Consider the following 16,704-nt stretch of genomic DNA (forward strand, 5'->3'; position numbering starts at 1 on the left):
AAATATCAAAAAACTCTCTCTAATGGAGGTGTTATACCGTATGTAATAGTGTATTAGCTAATAGAGAGAGTGGGGAATTCCCCCTCTCGCTATTAGTTAATAAAAAGCCCGGGCAACACTCGAACTGACGCCTGAGTGAAATAATTTTCGGACGTCACTTGGAGTACCGTCCCTTTCTAATTCTAAAGTAATTTTTTAACTCGGACGTCACTCCCAGTTTAAATTAAAGAGGGACATCACTCCAAGTGACGTCCGAGTTTAAAATATATTTTTTTTTACACTCTTCCATTGGAGAGTATAGAGTGCATATTTATAAGCTATACAATAATATACAATTAGAGGTGTAAAATCCTAATGGCACCTACGTGGAGCCTAGGTGGAGGTGTAATTTTACACCTCCCATTGGAGATGCCCTTATTCGTTTTCTTTTTAAAAACTAGGACCACAGAAAATGTTTTCTATTTGCATCCTGTGTGTGCCGAAGATTATTGGTGTAGCTTTGCAATAAAACAAAATTTTATAAGACTTTCCCGAAACTGTTCTGAGTTTGTACATTAACAAATACAATATTAATACATCATTTATCTTCACAAGAAATGGACTCCTAAGATGAAATAACACTCCAATACTCATTTTCCGGGAAAACATAACTGATAAGGCCACGAACATTACATTACACTAGTTCCCTTGCCTAAGAGAAAGAATGTGAGCTTGCATATTTTCGCGGTTGCATGCCAATACACGCATGTCAGACTCTGGCTTAACGGCCGTATCTCTCATGTTATCTCTTGTTCGGGAGGAGAGGCTCCCCAAGGTTCCCTTGTTTTGAATCATCGTCGCCGGATCTTTTCTGGGGTGGCCCTTGTCTGTTTTGCCCACCCTGAAGAACAAATATTGAAAGCTTCAGGTATTAATAGCATCTATAGTTATACAGTATGATTTGCACATCTATATGAAATCTCTCTACTGTATCTAAAGACAAAGAATAACTCACATCCATCCCAATTTCACTAATGTATAAGACAAAGAATAGTCTTGATAAGTAATCTATGTTAATGTGCTATGCAAAACGAAATTTTCCCAAGTGGAGTCTTGTCCAACACTACTGATTTCCCCACTTTTGAATGCAAGAAATAGATGAAATTACATTTGTTACTCGTCGAATCTTGGTCTTCTTAAATATAAACCTAAGTAGAAGCATCCGCTTATAATAAAATATTCAGAGTATTCTGTAAGACTACTTGGCTCCAAATCTTTTATACAAGAATGTTGGGACCAATAAAATCTTTTTTCTTTAGAGTTATTTAAAAAAATAATAATAATAATAATAATAATAATAATAATAATAATAAAAATCACCAAATATAGGTCCAATGTCAAATTGGTTGTGACACATGTACTATGCAACTCATCTGATATGACAATACAGGAAAGCATATGATCAAAGGAATATGCAGCAAGAGATTGCCACTTACAGTCCCCTTCTGAGCAGTCAACCTTCGCATTGATGGCGCTCTAGCGACTGAGGAAGCAGCTGCAGCTGCAGCGACACGTATCCTGAGGAAAAACATTATGTTACAGCCAACTTTGTTAGGTATCCACAAAAACGTCTTTAAGCAGGAAAAGTGTAACACTTACCTCTTATGTACATCAACATATTCATCCGTCTCATCTACTATCTCCTCCTAGCATTTGACAAGGAAATAATCAGAGATCCGTACTGAATAAATATGAGTCATAATAGACGCTCAATAATTTCAGATTGACCTACAAGATCAACCAGTGGGCCACCTCTTCTATACAATATAAAGGGATAGAGGGGCACATTAATTGATGTTCCAAGCAAATAAGTGCACAATTTTCTTCATGGAAGTGGATTTTGTAGAGTATTCGTCGTGACTAATAAGATCAGGATAACAGATTGGTCCATTGTTTGAAAAGGCATCTAACTGAAAATATACATTGAGCATGTGACCATGAGCGCACTGAAGCAGGTCACTATTAAGATTACCTGCAAAAGTTCTTCAAATACATCCTCTAAGGTAATGATACCAATGACTTCCCCATCTTCCACATCTTCAGACAAATTTGGTAATCCACTTATTACAATATCTTTTTGTAGTGAAGAAATTTGCCCATTCGAGCTGATGGATTTTGAAACCTTTTCAATGTCAACAACAACGTTTTCCAAGTTCTCATCCTGCTTGGGAAGCAACGGAGTAGTTAATTTTGAATCCTCAACTACTAATTTGGTATCTTCTGGTTTTTCTCCATCACCACTATGTGGAGCAATTTTGTATTTCCCTTTAGCCTTCACTACAGCAGCCATATGACTGCTTCCTTTTTGGAATTCGTTCAATATATCATACAGAGGCATGTCTGCAGGAACCCTGAAAACCACTCCAGTGGCGAACAAGTTCCAATATATTAGTTCAAGGTAAGAGATAGACAAAAATATAGGAAGATAGTTAGACGCATGTAAAGAGGTTTGAAAAGCTACACACCTTGGAATTCTCCGAATTGAAACAGCGCTGACTGGGGTCTCAGTTTCAGCCCTTACCGTGAGAAGACTTTTCACCTATATCAAGGAGGATGTGAAAGGAAAAAAGAAGGCAATAATCAATTCTATGAGTACATACTTCCCCTCCCCCCCCCCCCCACACACACACACACAGAGAAAAAGCCAAAATATAGTGTATCAATATTGAATTCCTTGCAAAGCCTAATAATTTTTGTACCCACCAATAGAAGACCAATAACGTTTCTTGGATTTCCAGAATAAACAGGAACTCGACTATGGCCCCGAGCAAGAATCTTTCCAATTGCTTCCCTGAGTTGTCAAATACTTATTATCAACTCAGAACTTACCAGTAGATTAAAAAACACTAAACAATAATTTGTAAATTACTCCATCTACTACTTGGATTAAAAACACCAAACAATAACTAGAAAATTAATTCGTCTACTAAATGCTGTTGAAACTTTGGGGGTTCTATCCGTAACTTCTTTCTATGTAGTCTATGGATACCCTTCACGCATAAACCTCAAAAGTTTCTGGAGTAAGCCTCAGTAGGCAATTATGCATGACCAAAGATATACCATTACCGCAAGATGCCATAATTTACCCTCAAGGCACGCTTTTTAAATTGTCACCTAACCAACCTCACCTTTCTCTCTTTCTCTTCATCTTATTCCTACCTCCACTTTCATTAAAATCTAAAAATGATTATTACAAGTGAGCTTTCTACAAAACTGCAAAAAGAATGGTACCTTAAAGTACCTGCCAAAGAAAATAATTCCATATGAACAACTTCTTATTTTTAAATTCAGTCAAAAGACGATAAGAAATGTTACAGTAAATACGAATTGTTTTAAATTCTATCGATAAGAAAAAGGTATGCATGAGTTGTCAATTAAAAACCAGTAGAATATATTGAAGAGAAGAACTGACCAGTCCAGTTTGGAGTTAACATCTAGCGAGAATGTTGATTCAATAGGTGTCATAGCCTCCTCCGCAGTCTGTTCAGAAAAGAATTTTTAGTCCCAATACATCCCATATCAGATATAGATTATTGTCCCACAGGCAAAAGGGTTGCTGACTAAATGATCCAATGTAATTTCATGTAAAGAAACTACTCATCAGTCAAAACAATATAAATTATGCAACAAAGTAAACAAGCACATATAATACCACTGTAATTGTATTGACACTGACAAAAGTTGTAGGCTTCATGTTTTATGCAGAAAAATAGCTATTATCACATATGGATCATCATCATCATCCTTGCCTTAGTCCCATATGAATGGGATTGGCCACATGATCTGTTCCTTGCAGTAGCATCAACATTTAACTTTAAAGCTCAATTTTTTACATGGAGGCTGGAAATACCACCTCAAAAGATTTTGGGGTTTTCAGGTTTTCGCCAACCTAACACGTTCATCATGTGAGGCCATTTGTGGCATTAAAAAACTTTGGGTGGAAGAAGTCACACTCAAAGTTCAGTCAATGGGCCAAAACCTGATACCCAATTAAGAGTGGGCCATGACCTGAATACCCCTATTATCACATGGGGAAAAAACTAAAAAACCAATTTCATACCAATTGAGCAAATTACTAAGGAGTGTGTGATTTTTGGAAAAGTACGACTGGAAAATCTATATTCTACACAGTTGGATTGATGTAAGTTAACTTCTCAACACTTAATTTTCAAATACGCACACACTAATTGGAGTTTAGCAGCCACCAACAAAAGCAATGAAAAACCATAACTGATGCATATTAGAGATTTAGAGATAACATTCCCTAATTCTCCTCCTAGTAGGGCAAACTCCAAATGAGAACTCATATCACGGCTACTACACCAACATTTTATCTCTTAGAATCAAGACTCTAAAAGTGAACAAGGAGTAGATGGTCCTGGGTCCGTCTAAGCTTTAGACACCTAGATGGACCTTTTTGAGACTATACCCCCGTTCTTTAATATATAGGAAAGCTTACAACAAAAAAAAGTAATCAAACAATAATACAATATAACAAACCTTCTGAAATGGTAAGTTTCAGGGAGAGACATACCTTCTCAGTTAAGTCTAGTGCTCCACTAATAATTGTCGTCTCATCATGGGTGAGTTCACCCCCTTTACCAGCCTAAGATGGAGAGAAACAATCAATTTGAAACATAGAATTCCCCATTACTGTATATTGAGAAGTGAGAACTATGCTAGCAATTCTATATATTAAGCATTTTGAGCATCCAACTTAAAACCAATTGGTGATACATGGAGAGGCCCTGAAACATTTATAGTATATTGAAAGACTTCACACATCCCATGTGGGACTAATAACAAACATCACAACATGCCTCCTCACATGTAACATTACTTGAGCCTAACACGCGGACCACACAATTGGGTGATGTGGAGTAAACAAGCCCTTTGGGCCAAACACAATACTCTGGTACCATATTAAACATCTACAAAAAGATGCTTAAAACTACTCGGTAATAATTAGAGAGGCCCAAGAACATTTATACAACACTGCAAGGCTTGACACATGCCATGTGGGAGTGTGGGACTATAACAAACATCTCAACACTATCATTCTTCAGCCTGTTGGTACACTTTTACCATTTTTCTAAATCTATGTATAATATGCAACCTCAAGTTAGAGATTAGAAGTTTCTAATTCTGACATACCAAGACTACTCAATAATCAATATATCTTTCTCTCCTTATCTTTTTATTTGAGACTAGTACAGAAGGTAGACCATAATTAATAGAAACTTAGACCGACGACCATAACTACATATATGTTTGTAGTTCTATGATTGTACTTGAATAATATATAAGAAATCATTCTGAATGAGAGATTTAAAGAACTTCCAAAATCAATTAAGTCAATTCACTGATATCTTTATGAGTAACCAATGACACTGTATCACATAGCACTTCAACTACAAAAAGAGCCTTTTCTACCAGCACCAACTCACCAAGATCTTCTAACAGCAGATGTATATAGTTTTTCACTACGAATATAAATAGTACACAGATCTTTATGGAATTTGGAATTCCATTAGCTCCCCCCAACACCACCCCCCCAAATAAAAAGATGATTTTGCCAATTGTATTGCAAGTTTGCAACAAGAAAGTAAATCTTACTAATATGTAAAATATAGTATGAAGATATAGGGGGGAAAATGAATAAATAAAAAATTCTTGTCTGTTAAAATACACTTATAACCTAAAGTAAGATCTCGATCATGATGACATGTTTGATCCCATGCAGGCTTACCTCTTTACTGTGAATAGAAACAAGAGCTTTTAATTGAGCACGCCGAAACAGTGCATCATTATGCCCAAGCACAAAATCTAGCATCTGAAATACAGTAACAAGTTAGAGACTAGTTTTGCTGCTGTATTGCAAAAGATGAGATAAATTATCAGGTTTCTCATGCTGCACAGGTCAAATTACAAAAATAGGCAGGGAATCATCACCAAGGAAAACAAATAATTATAGAACCACCATTTTGCGGTTGAGAGAAAATAATAAACAGTAAATCTAAACCAAAATAGAATGCCTCTCGACAGGCAGGAAAAAGTACCAACACACACAAACACAAAAATTGACAATAATAAAGATAACAATGTGTGCAGTTATTATATGCACAGACAAGATGACATGTGAAAATGTCATTACAAACTACAATAACAACTGTATAAAGTGCCTTTGGTATTATTATTATCAAACCCATACAGTAAACCACATAGCCTTGGTACTTAACGAAATATATACATGATGTATCTTTAACCTTGATCTCAACTACCTGTCGGTATTACCTTCCCAATAGGATAAGAAATTGGATAGCAAATTATCATCAGAATACGCACAAGCCATACAAAATTTGCGCCTACAGCAAGTCCATATCTTGTGCATATTGCTTGTGGAATAACCTGACATGACAATTTAATCAAAACAAGGCACACCTCCACTTCAGTCGTGGCTTCAAACTTGGACAGCATATAATGAATATTTACAAAAATACCTCTCCAAATGCCAAAACAAAAGTTACAGATAGTACAACAGCAACAATGGGATGGAATATCTTGTCCAAAAATATAGGTAATGCCTGTGAGCAGCATGTAGGAAATATTACAAACAATGAAAATCTAGAGCAACACAGTTTGACGCAATCTGCCATCGCCCAAGTTGAAGACCACTGATACTTCCCTCGCACAAGGATTATAAGCTTCAGACAATAACTTACCTCCATGGCACAAGCATTACAGAGAAGTAAAGTCACAAGAAGTTGGTGTTGCTTTTGAACGACTGGAAGAATTGTAGCTGCATTATGAAAACGGACAGAAAATATAAGTCTCATACATGGTATTTGATAATGTTAATCACACTAAACTACTAAAGGTATGTAATCTGTACTAGAAAACATGACACTCTCACGACCCGCTGCAAAGATTTAATCCTGCAGCTATGTGAGTAGTGGGTGAGGTTCATTCTGATGACTCGTAACTGTCTTTGAATAAAGTGACAATCAAAATTCCCCACAATATAGGCAAACAATTAAATATACTGTTTTTTTTAAGGAAAAACATTCATAATCAAATTTCGTTGCTTAAAATTTGGAAGAGACTACAAAGGAATCTTATTCCTTCATAACCAAATCATATCAATTTTTTACAATTTAGGAAATATATATACAAACATAAAAGTTCCACACTTTTTTACAACTCAACTCTAGCTTGTAGAATTCTTACTAATACAGGATAACGTAAACTTACAAATGGTCCAACTTACAGTTATGCACTTGCAGTTGATTGGAAATGGTGTGAAAGCGAAAATGTTAAAGAAAAACTAATTTCTTTTAGGGTACATTTGGTACAAATGACGAAGGAAAGTAGAAGAATGGAAATCAGTATCCTAAAAATGAGGGGAATCAACCTCTCTTAAAACAGAAAAGAACTCGGTTTTAAGAAATTCAGGGTGTGCCAGAACCCAGATCTACTGCTATTATTGCACGCTCAATCACATAAAGCATAAGAACCATAAAAAGAAAAGGACATGCTCGAAAACTACAAGGAAATGTAAATCCCAAAAGAGTATTCCACATAATTTGATGTACGAACTAGGGGTCTTCTCCTTTGGGTTAGGGTGCAATTCAACTTAAACTCACCATTACTCAGCCAAAAATTGGACTGCACCACATTGAAATGGAGTACAAACTCTCTTGCAATAGCCATGTTCAAAGATCAACTGCGTAAAACAGATATTTATCCACTATGTCATCCAACGATGAATGGTAATCTCCGCAGATATACCCGAGGAAGAGCACAGTAAATACTGAATACTGTACTTGATTAATGGACATTACACACTGTCAATGATATCTTAATCTTATTACAAGGACCTTAATTCACCTCACTTTCCACCATTATTATGTTTTCCCAAAAAAAAGAAATTCACTTCAATTTTTTTCCCTACAAACAAACACAGCCCAAGCTTCTAATTCTCAAATCTAATCATACCCAAATCCTCAAATCTCCAAATCGCACACTAATAACCCAGATCAAACTCAATCAATCATTCAATTCAACAACAAAACCAATACAATATAACATCAAACCAATCAAATAACAGACACCCAATCAAATAATATATAAGTCTAAAACTAATTACCTGCTTGTTTCTTTTCAGTAGAAGTACCACTACGTTGTAAGATTTCAAGTTCAACAAGACCAAGAGACATAAGACCCAAGGTGAGTCCAGACATAATACCAGCAAACAATACAAGAAAACAGGAGATGCCTGCATATGTATAGAACCAAAAAGATCCAAACTTTATACTTTCTGCTGCTAATAATGAATCTGTAAATAACATTCCTCCTCCACTACTATCTCTCATTGTCATTCTAGCTATCGTTAATGCATTGATTACCATCATTTGTTTTCTACTTTTGAGGCCAGAGCTGGAATAAATGTTTTTTGGCTATTTATAGTTAGTTAAGAAAGAATTTTCTTTGAAATTACTGTTGTGACCCTGGGCTGTCGACTTATTATGGGCTTGGAGGCCCGAATAAAATCAAAGGCCCAGGAACCAACTAGTACTTCACCTATTTACCGAAAAAGAAAAACTAGTACTTCACCTAACAGCTATTAGACATCATACATAGGGCATGAGACACCACCCTTCCTGCCTGAATACTTCATTAAACCCCATCTCTACTTTGATTATTCTTCTTGTCTTTCTTATTTAAGGAAGCCAAAGAATGTGGCATTGGTTAATTGTAATGTAAGTACAAGTTAGGATGAAGACTACTTGTGCTTAAGAAGCCAGACTATCAAAGCTTTACACACATTTCAATCATATCATGGAGAAAATGAGGATAGTAACAATAGCACTCTTTGCGATTCTAGTGGTAATACCAAAAGTATTTTCTATGCCAATGGGATTGCCATTTGCACCTCCGAGACCGCTATGTTTATCACAATTTGCCTTGGTAAACCAAGCTTGTTATTTCTTACCAGTACATGCTCCAGCTCCTCCAGCCAATGATGAGGATCCTGATGAACCTGATTTGAAGCTGAATGAACCACAAGCTCAACAGCCTCCAAGTGAGCCTCAACACCGAAGACGCCATCACCGCCACCATCACCATGCTGATGCAATTGACAATTGTTGTAGGTGGTTGAGGAATCTGGATGATACGTGTGTTTGTGAGTTGCTGATCCGCCTTCCGCCATTCCTTAGAAGACTTGAACATTCATATTTAGTGAAAATTGATGAAGACTGTGAGGTCCTTTACAAGTGCGATGGGTCTTGGCGTTGAATAATATGTACACGAGTCATGAAAACTGATCATGTTTTGGCTATATGGAGGGGCGGAAGGTTTTGGATTATTAGCTTGTGTTTTGCGTAAATTAATTTGTATGCCTAGCTAGGATGGTATATGGTGAATGCATTGTCTAATGTTGTAGTACCTATTAGATTTACTTATGTCGAAAAATCACAACGTTTGCTTAAACTGACGTGCACTCAAGAAGAAAAACATTCATTTGCTTATTCAAGTGTACGTGTCCGCGGCCCTTTTATTGTGCTTTTCTTTTAAACTTCTTAAGTAATATATGATCGATATGTTTAATCTGAAACTATCTTGCTAATTGAGATGTTTATTTCGAAAAACTTGTCTTTCATCCTAGGCATGAATCTCCATGATTCAAGTTTTCCATGATTACTGGGATTGTCTATAGTTTATGCTTTTATGCGTGTGAATTGAAAAACAATATCAGCCAGTAGTTTAGTGTCACCAACTCATATCTTAATTATCATATCTATTTCTAATCAAATTGATTAATAACTCTTCAATTCTTGATTGATTTGACCTAGTTGTAACTTAATTCAGAAATGTATAGCTATCTACGAACAGGTCACATGTTAATTTGAAAAGAGTAAGATTCAAAGTACTAATTAATCTCAAGGTTGTGACTTATGATGAGAAAAAATGATTCTACAGCTTTTAAGCATGCCAATAAAATGACAAATTGAAAAACTGCTGCAATACACCAAAAACCAAGTTCCTCATTTCATTTTTATTTCAAGAAATTGGGCCTAACACCCAATTTTGGAGAAAATCTTTATATATATATATAATAGCAGTCTCTTTTCAAGCCCTCTAAAGGTGTCCACGTCAACAAGGAGATTACTAAAAATTTGGAGAAAAAAAAGGGAAGTTTAACTCAACTCCACAAAACCCGACTTTCTTCTTCACGTAGGAAAGCAATAAATCAAGACAGAAAAAAAATGGAAACAAAACCTACAAAAGAATTCACATACACTATCTAAAACCCATCGCACCTTTTTCCAAAACCAAGCAATGTGCTCTCCCTTCTGTTAAAACGCAAGTCTACAAAGCAATATTCCACAGGATCTCACAAGCCATTGATGCAACAAGATTGTCACAAAGTTTGGTGCATCACTCCACCATCTATCAAGAGATCGATACATGTATAACTTCTCAACTGTTTGGCCAAAATCCTCTTCAATCTTCGGTAATTCAAAGGTAAAACGGATTTTACACTTGCAGATTAGAATGTAGATTCCTCACCGCATAGAATCCGGTAGTGCATACAGCTGTTAGGCGTTAAATTTTGTCACCTAATATCGATGTGTACTCAAGTAGTACCTTAATACGCTTGTTGATAATTTTCATGTTCAACTAATTAAAACCTTCCATCGGTGTTTTGTCTCTTTTCCGGAGGTGCAACCGATGGTAGAGAATTTCAGCCCCATCTTTCCGAATGAGAATTATTTATCTCCAAATAGGCGTAACCGAATCCTTGGGACCTTCCCCGTAATTATGAAACTTCTTGATACTTTTATTTTAGTTAGTAGTCTCGACTTTGTGTTGAACTCATTTTTGTTTTGTTTATGCACAAATCTTGCGGGGATCCGAATGGTACTTCTTTTGTCCAAGAGACATGACTAATCGTGCCACCTAAATTGGATATTGGAAGACGACCGGTAGAGATAGACCCATCAGTAATGGCCCGCATTAATCGTGGGGATGAAGAAGACACGATTTTCCATTTAGGAAGGGCACCGCGAGGAGATAGGACAAATTGGGTTATGCATGAATATCGACTTGAAGTCAAGCAATTGTTTGACACCGGCGCCTCGCAAAGTAAGACTTTGTTTCAAATTTGCATGTTGTTATATTTCTTTGGTTTATGACCTTTTTGTCAAGTTAAATTGTTGTATTATGGTTAATCTAATATTAGAGTATGTGATTACGCTAAGTGCTATACTACATATTTTGCAAGAAGTCTTTTCTATATTGTCATCAAATGAGATATGTATCACTAGCACAAAGTACATAGAGCATATAGGCAAACCGTCTGGCGAAGGGGCAAGTGTTGTTTGCTAGGGTCGCAGCAGAGCTGTCGAGCTTGGAAAGCAATATTCCACGGGATCTCACAAGCCATTGATGCGGTTAAGTGTATGCTATACCTTAGAATCACATCTCCGCCATAGATCACATGGTCAAGTTTCCATCCAAATTGGAAAATTAATGAATTCAAAAGTCGCTTTTAAACGGCTTATACTCATGACAGAAATTTATTCAGTAGAAAATCCTACCTGCATCGATGTAGACCCCCATCACGCAATGTATGTATTTACGCCTCAACCTCGGACCGATTCATCCTTAATTTAAAAGCTTCTTGGTCCTCCCTTTACGATGTCAATCTAAAAGACAAAATTTTAGAAACTCAATGAAGTACCAAAATAAACCGTAAAAGAAAATAGTTTCAATCAATCCCCGAAATAACAATTCATTTAAAACCTATATAAGAAAAGTACCGTGTACTTGCTTCCTTCGATGTTCAAAGAAACTTGAGAATGGACAAGTGATATGTGCTTTGCACTTAAAAGAGTTCATTCAAAGAACTAATATAAATGACAAAATGTGAGGATTGCTGAAACTCATCTGGCGGTACTCATGATATAATACCTTGGGTGGAATTTGCCCTTTTCAAGATAACCAACATAGTCGGAAGGATAAAGAAACTCCACTAACCGAATTGCTCATCTTTTTAACCCATGAGTCGCTCCATCCGTGAACGAAATCCAACAAGAGAACAACTTGAACAAGAAGAAACATTCCCGAGCCAAATTTCCATGCCGATTCTGCATTTATAGAAACTAACAATAAGCCACAATCCAAACTCAAATAAGGTAGCACATGAATGAAAGCAATATAACATACTTGAATACATACTCTAACTAAAGTGGTAGCAAAAAGTCAATCAGAACCAAGGGGTCGCTTTGTTTTTCCGAGCCTATGAATCTTTGAATCTTTGAATGCTTGAATCTTTGAATGGCTCATTCTCTGAATGCTAAATGTTGATTGCTGAATTCTAAAAACATGTTTGTTTTCTTAGAATAACCTTTAGCTCTGAAGAATTTGAATATAAATCATTCGGACAATTTTACTCATGCTATCTATTTTAAACACTAACTTGATTTCTTGTTAAACAAAATATATATTATATTTGAGGAGAAGAGATGGATTATCGAAAAAAATAAATGATAAATAAATTTATTTAAAATATGTTTTCACAAATATATTTTAACGGTTTATTTTCATATTTTGTTTATTTTCATAATATATATATATAATTCTATTTTTAACAAAGTGGATATCATTCACCCAAAAAATGAAAAAACCCGTGACGCCAACATCAAATTTTGAAGAACTTATTTTGAAGTCATAAAAGTCAAGGTAGGAAAGTAGATGGGCTCTTAAGATTGGGTTCTTAAGAAAGGGCAAGAAGGGACTTCTTGTTTCAAGTATTAGAATTCAGCATTCAGAAGAAATTTTGGTGCTGAATGCTGAATGCTAAAAATACCACTGAATGCTTAAACTACTTAAAAAAAACAAACAAGTTTTGAGCCTCTGAATGCTTAAAACTTAAGTTTAAGAGGCTCTGAATGCTGAATTCAAAAAAAACAAACAACCCCCAACTGAACTTATCTAAAAGTAAAACAAAAATCTGCACCCAGGGCTGTATATCAGAAATAATAACTCTCTGGCTAACTAGGATTTGACAAAGTTTCGCTTTACACAGGCTCTAGATAACAAACCAGTGTCAGAAAAACTGACAATTTTTTCATCAACTAGGTGTTCTATCAAACCAACTAATGGTAAACCAACTGATGGGTGTCTAAATCTTAATACTGATGGGGAAAGAACTGCAAGAGAATACAGATATCGTTGAGCAATTAGACACCATTTTAAAAATGTTAGACATTGTTGCTTTGGTGGAGGTATTCAAACGTCAGTTATGTTTCAAGAGCTTAAAACCATTGAGATGTTACTCAGGGGGTGTGCTGAAGGAAATTACAAAAAAAAAAACATTGAAATCATTAGAGCATTTGCATGAACTATTGGGAGCACTGTTTGTTTTTTCCCATGTTTTTACAGACTAATAGCTGTAACTAATAAGTCTTGGACTGGAACAAATGTTGGCCTGCCAATCTCCATGCCATACCTTACCAAACCAACATATCCAAGTTCCTCAAAAACAGAATTTTGTCATGTAAAAACCAGTTTGATCACAGTTAGGTGATTGGCAACTCACTTGAAATAAGAACGAACAAAGGAATCATTTTGCTCTGTGGTCGGGCGCGCGCGATAATCACATAGAGATTTCCGAATTGCCCTTTCAGCTTCTGTACCCTGAGTAACATCATGATTTCAGACCGAGCTCAAGGAAAAAGGGTTAGAATAAAAGAAATCAACATATTACCTGCTAAAGATGGACGACATGCAGTAAGAATCCCAGTACGTCACAAAAACAAATGCTACTGATAGTCCACCACAATTGAATATGAAGTCCTGTAATCTTAATTTCCACAGCTATAAATGAAAAACAAATTTAACATATGTGAAGAGAAAAAATAAAAAGCACTTACTGGCGATATAGGGACGATGTTAAGTCGGAATGAATTTTTGAGAAAGGAGAATATCATAAAGAAATCCTTTTTGCAACAAAGAATCCTATATGACCTTTAAATACTATGAGGAAGAGCTTACCTTGATATAATGAGCAATCTTAACACAATAAACAGGAAATTCAGTGTAAAATTTTAAGGCTCCTCTTGCTTTCCAAGTTTTAAGGACACAGTCCAAAGAGCCGCTGTAAGAGTACTTTCCAAATGCATTTGGTCGCATCTTTTGTATTTGACTTTTAACGTAATCAAAGGGCGGTACCAAGCAAGCCAGGGAACAATCCCAAAACAGCACTTGCTCCTAGAGAAGCAAATGAAACAGAAACAGTTCAACAAACCAAAGAGCACAAATATGATTATTCCTTTGCACGCACATTAGACTACAAGAAACTCTACAAGAGAAATATCCAAAACAAGATGATTATTATAGTGGGGTCACCAACCCAAATTTCGTTCAAACAACCATAGGCCACATCAATTTTTTCTTTAACAAACTTTTGGAAGGCCAGATGGTAAAACACGCAGCATTCTCAACATGGTTCGCCCTAATGCCATTCCAACAGCCCAAGCCAAGAAAATTGAAGGCTATTATGTCCAGCAGGAACCAAAGATCCCATGTGGATTTTAAAAATACCCATTGCTCAAATCCTCCGGAATTTGCTCCTGAACTGTGATATAAACAAACAAGCAATGTGCTCTCCCTTTTGTTAAAACGCAAGTCTACAAGATTGTCACAAAGTTTGGTGCATCACTCCACCATCTATCAAGAGATCGATACATGTATAACTTCTCAACTGTTTGGCCAAAATCCTCTTCAATTTTCGGTAATTCACGTGTTTGCTATCGTCTTCGAGCAACCTCCTTGCAACCTCAAACAATCAATCTACAAAAAGACATCCACAGGAACCTCATGTTATGAAAATGGTGCAAACCGGAGACCAGACCTGCATACCCAAAAGGGCAATCTCTAATCTCAAGCTTCTGCAATTCAGGGCATCCCACCAAAGCCCATATCCATGGGTTCACCTGTCAGATGGTCTGGTAGGTGTCGCCCCATTATACAAAGACGGAACACCACAAGATCTGGACAGTTCTTTGACATGGCCACAACAGCTGCATTGGTCATTTTATTGCAAAAATGGAGAATTGAACACAACTTCTTACAACCTTCAGAAATGGCAACAAGGCCCACTTCTGAGACTGGGGAATCACTGTCCTCCCGGGCAAAAGCTGGAAAGACCCGAAGTTCACGTAGGTCACTGCATGTTGCAGCCACAGCCTGAAGCCCTTCGTTACATACCATGTTGTATTTCGCCCTTATTCCTGTGCTGCTGTTGCATTTTTTCGTCTCTTTTGGTTCTGATTTGGTACCTTGAGAGTTGGGACTGGGATACTTGGTATTAGGTTGTTAGCTTCTAGCTAACTTACCAAGAATTGTTGTAATATTTGTGTGACAATATTAATTTAGTAACTATTAAGGATCAAAAAAATAAACAAAAACACAATATTGACTCTAAGTAGCATCAATGAATAAACTACTGCACCCTTTCATTAGCAATCATTCAAGTCGTGTCGACCTACTTTACCTAATCATTGTTTAAACCCTCATCTTTTTTATTCAATTGCCTTTTTCAAATATTGTATTCTCAAGCTTTAGATTTTTGTTCCCTTTTTTTACAATGGCACAATCAGAACTCATTGCTAATAGAAAAAAAGGTCGCACTTACAACCACACTAGCTAATACCACTAAAACAGCTGCGCTATACTACCACCAAACCATTATCCCAACCAAATGAATATGAAACAATCAAACCTTATCACCCTGAACAAGATCACAACCGCTGCCATAGGACCGTAAGCATAGAGTAGGCTAAACCCTTGAAGTATAATGTCTAACAAGGAGCCTCATCTTCGAAAAGGATGTTTCTAATGTTAAATTTTACCTCAAATCTATTTCCCGGTTTCCATCAATTCATACCTTTTCTGCTCTCCAACAACAAACTCGATGCTGTGCAAAATATTTCTTTTCTTTTCTTTTTTTCAATCAAAGCAAAGCAATGAAAATAGAGAACATCTGATATCTGTGTCAGTCTAGAAAACTCAAGGGAAGTCTAACCAGCAAATAGCACATTGGTGGAATGGAACACAAGACAGCCTATTCAAATGACGACAACAACAACAACCAACAACAACAATAACAATAAAAATACAAATATTAATAAGAATAAGAATAATACTAAAATTAACAATTCTAAGTAATTTCAAAGAATTACTGAGCCAACTTTAACTTACAACAGTTGCTGTGGCTATCATTGTGTAGTCAGCAATCACCAGAAATAATCAATGAGCTTTATCTTTATAAGGCAGTTAGGTAGGATAAAAGTTCGCCACATACAAAAATGGGGAACAAAATGATTATAGACCAAAGAATCACATATACTTTCTGATAACTCTTTCACATTCCCTAGTGCTCACTGAAGGATATTGATTACGATGACTCAGTCGAACCGAATCAAAGAGAAAAATCTAGGCCAACATTTGCTTTAGCGTACATTATGTAGTTAAGTGAAAATTAGATCAGAACAGGCTCCAAGAGCTACCAATCACAACTCCTAAAATTCTAAATGAACCCTAGACACTCCTTAACCTAAATATACATTTGCATATAAAAAAATCAAAAGCTCGTAA

The 16,704-nt window shown here is 36.2% G+C and overlaps 2 protein-coding genes and 1 pseudogene across 2 annotated transcripts; 1 reads left to right on the forward strand and 2 right to left on the reverse strand.

The window, feature by feature from the left end:
- Nucleotides 1-494: 494 nt before the first annotated feature.
- On the reverse strand, nt 495-8,483 carry LOC147499432 (DUF21 domain-containing protein At4g14240-like). Its single transcript, XM_086561229.1, has 13 exons — nt 8,186-8,483; nt 6,762-6,838; nt 6,540-6,623; nt 6,334-6,447; nt 5,789-5,872; nt 4,574-4,645; nt 3,452-3,519; nt 2,743-2,830; nt 2,505-2,578; nt 2,012-2,390; nt 1,639-1,685; nt 1,476-1,557; nt 495-880 (listed from the first exon to the last, which is right to left on the reverse strand). Exons 1-13 carry the CDS (start codon nt 8,448-8,450, stop codon nt 782-784), a joined length of 1,533 nt encoding a protein of 510 aa, XP_086417355.1. The 5' UTR covers nt 8,451-8,483; the 3' UTR covers nt 495-781.
- A 261-nt stretch (nt 8,484-8,744) lies between these two features.
- LOC147499433 (uncharacterized) lies at nt 8,745-9,483 on the forward strand. Its single transcript, XM_086561230.1, has one exon. It carries the CDS (start codon nt 8,878-8,880, stop codon nt 9,334-9,336), a length of 459 nt encoding a protein of 152 aa, XP_086417356.1. The 5' UTR covers nt 8,745-8,877; the 3' UTR covers nt 9,337-9,483.
- Nucleotides 9,484-15,003: 5,520 nt separating this feature from the next.
- Nucleotides 15,004-15,318, reverse strand: LOC147499434 (transport inhibitor response 1-like protein pseudogene; annotated as a pseudogene).
- Nucleotides 15,319-16,704: the final 1,386 nt, after the last annotated feature.

The sequence above is a fragment of the Coptis chinensis genome, chromosome 5 (genome assembly GCF_015680905.1).
Source record: "Coptis chinensis isolate HL-2020 chromosome 5, ASM1568090v1, whole genome shotgun sequence".
NCBI lineage: Eukaryota > Viridiplantae > Streptophyta > Magnoliopsida > Ranunculales > Ranunculaceae > Coptis > Coptis chinensis.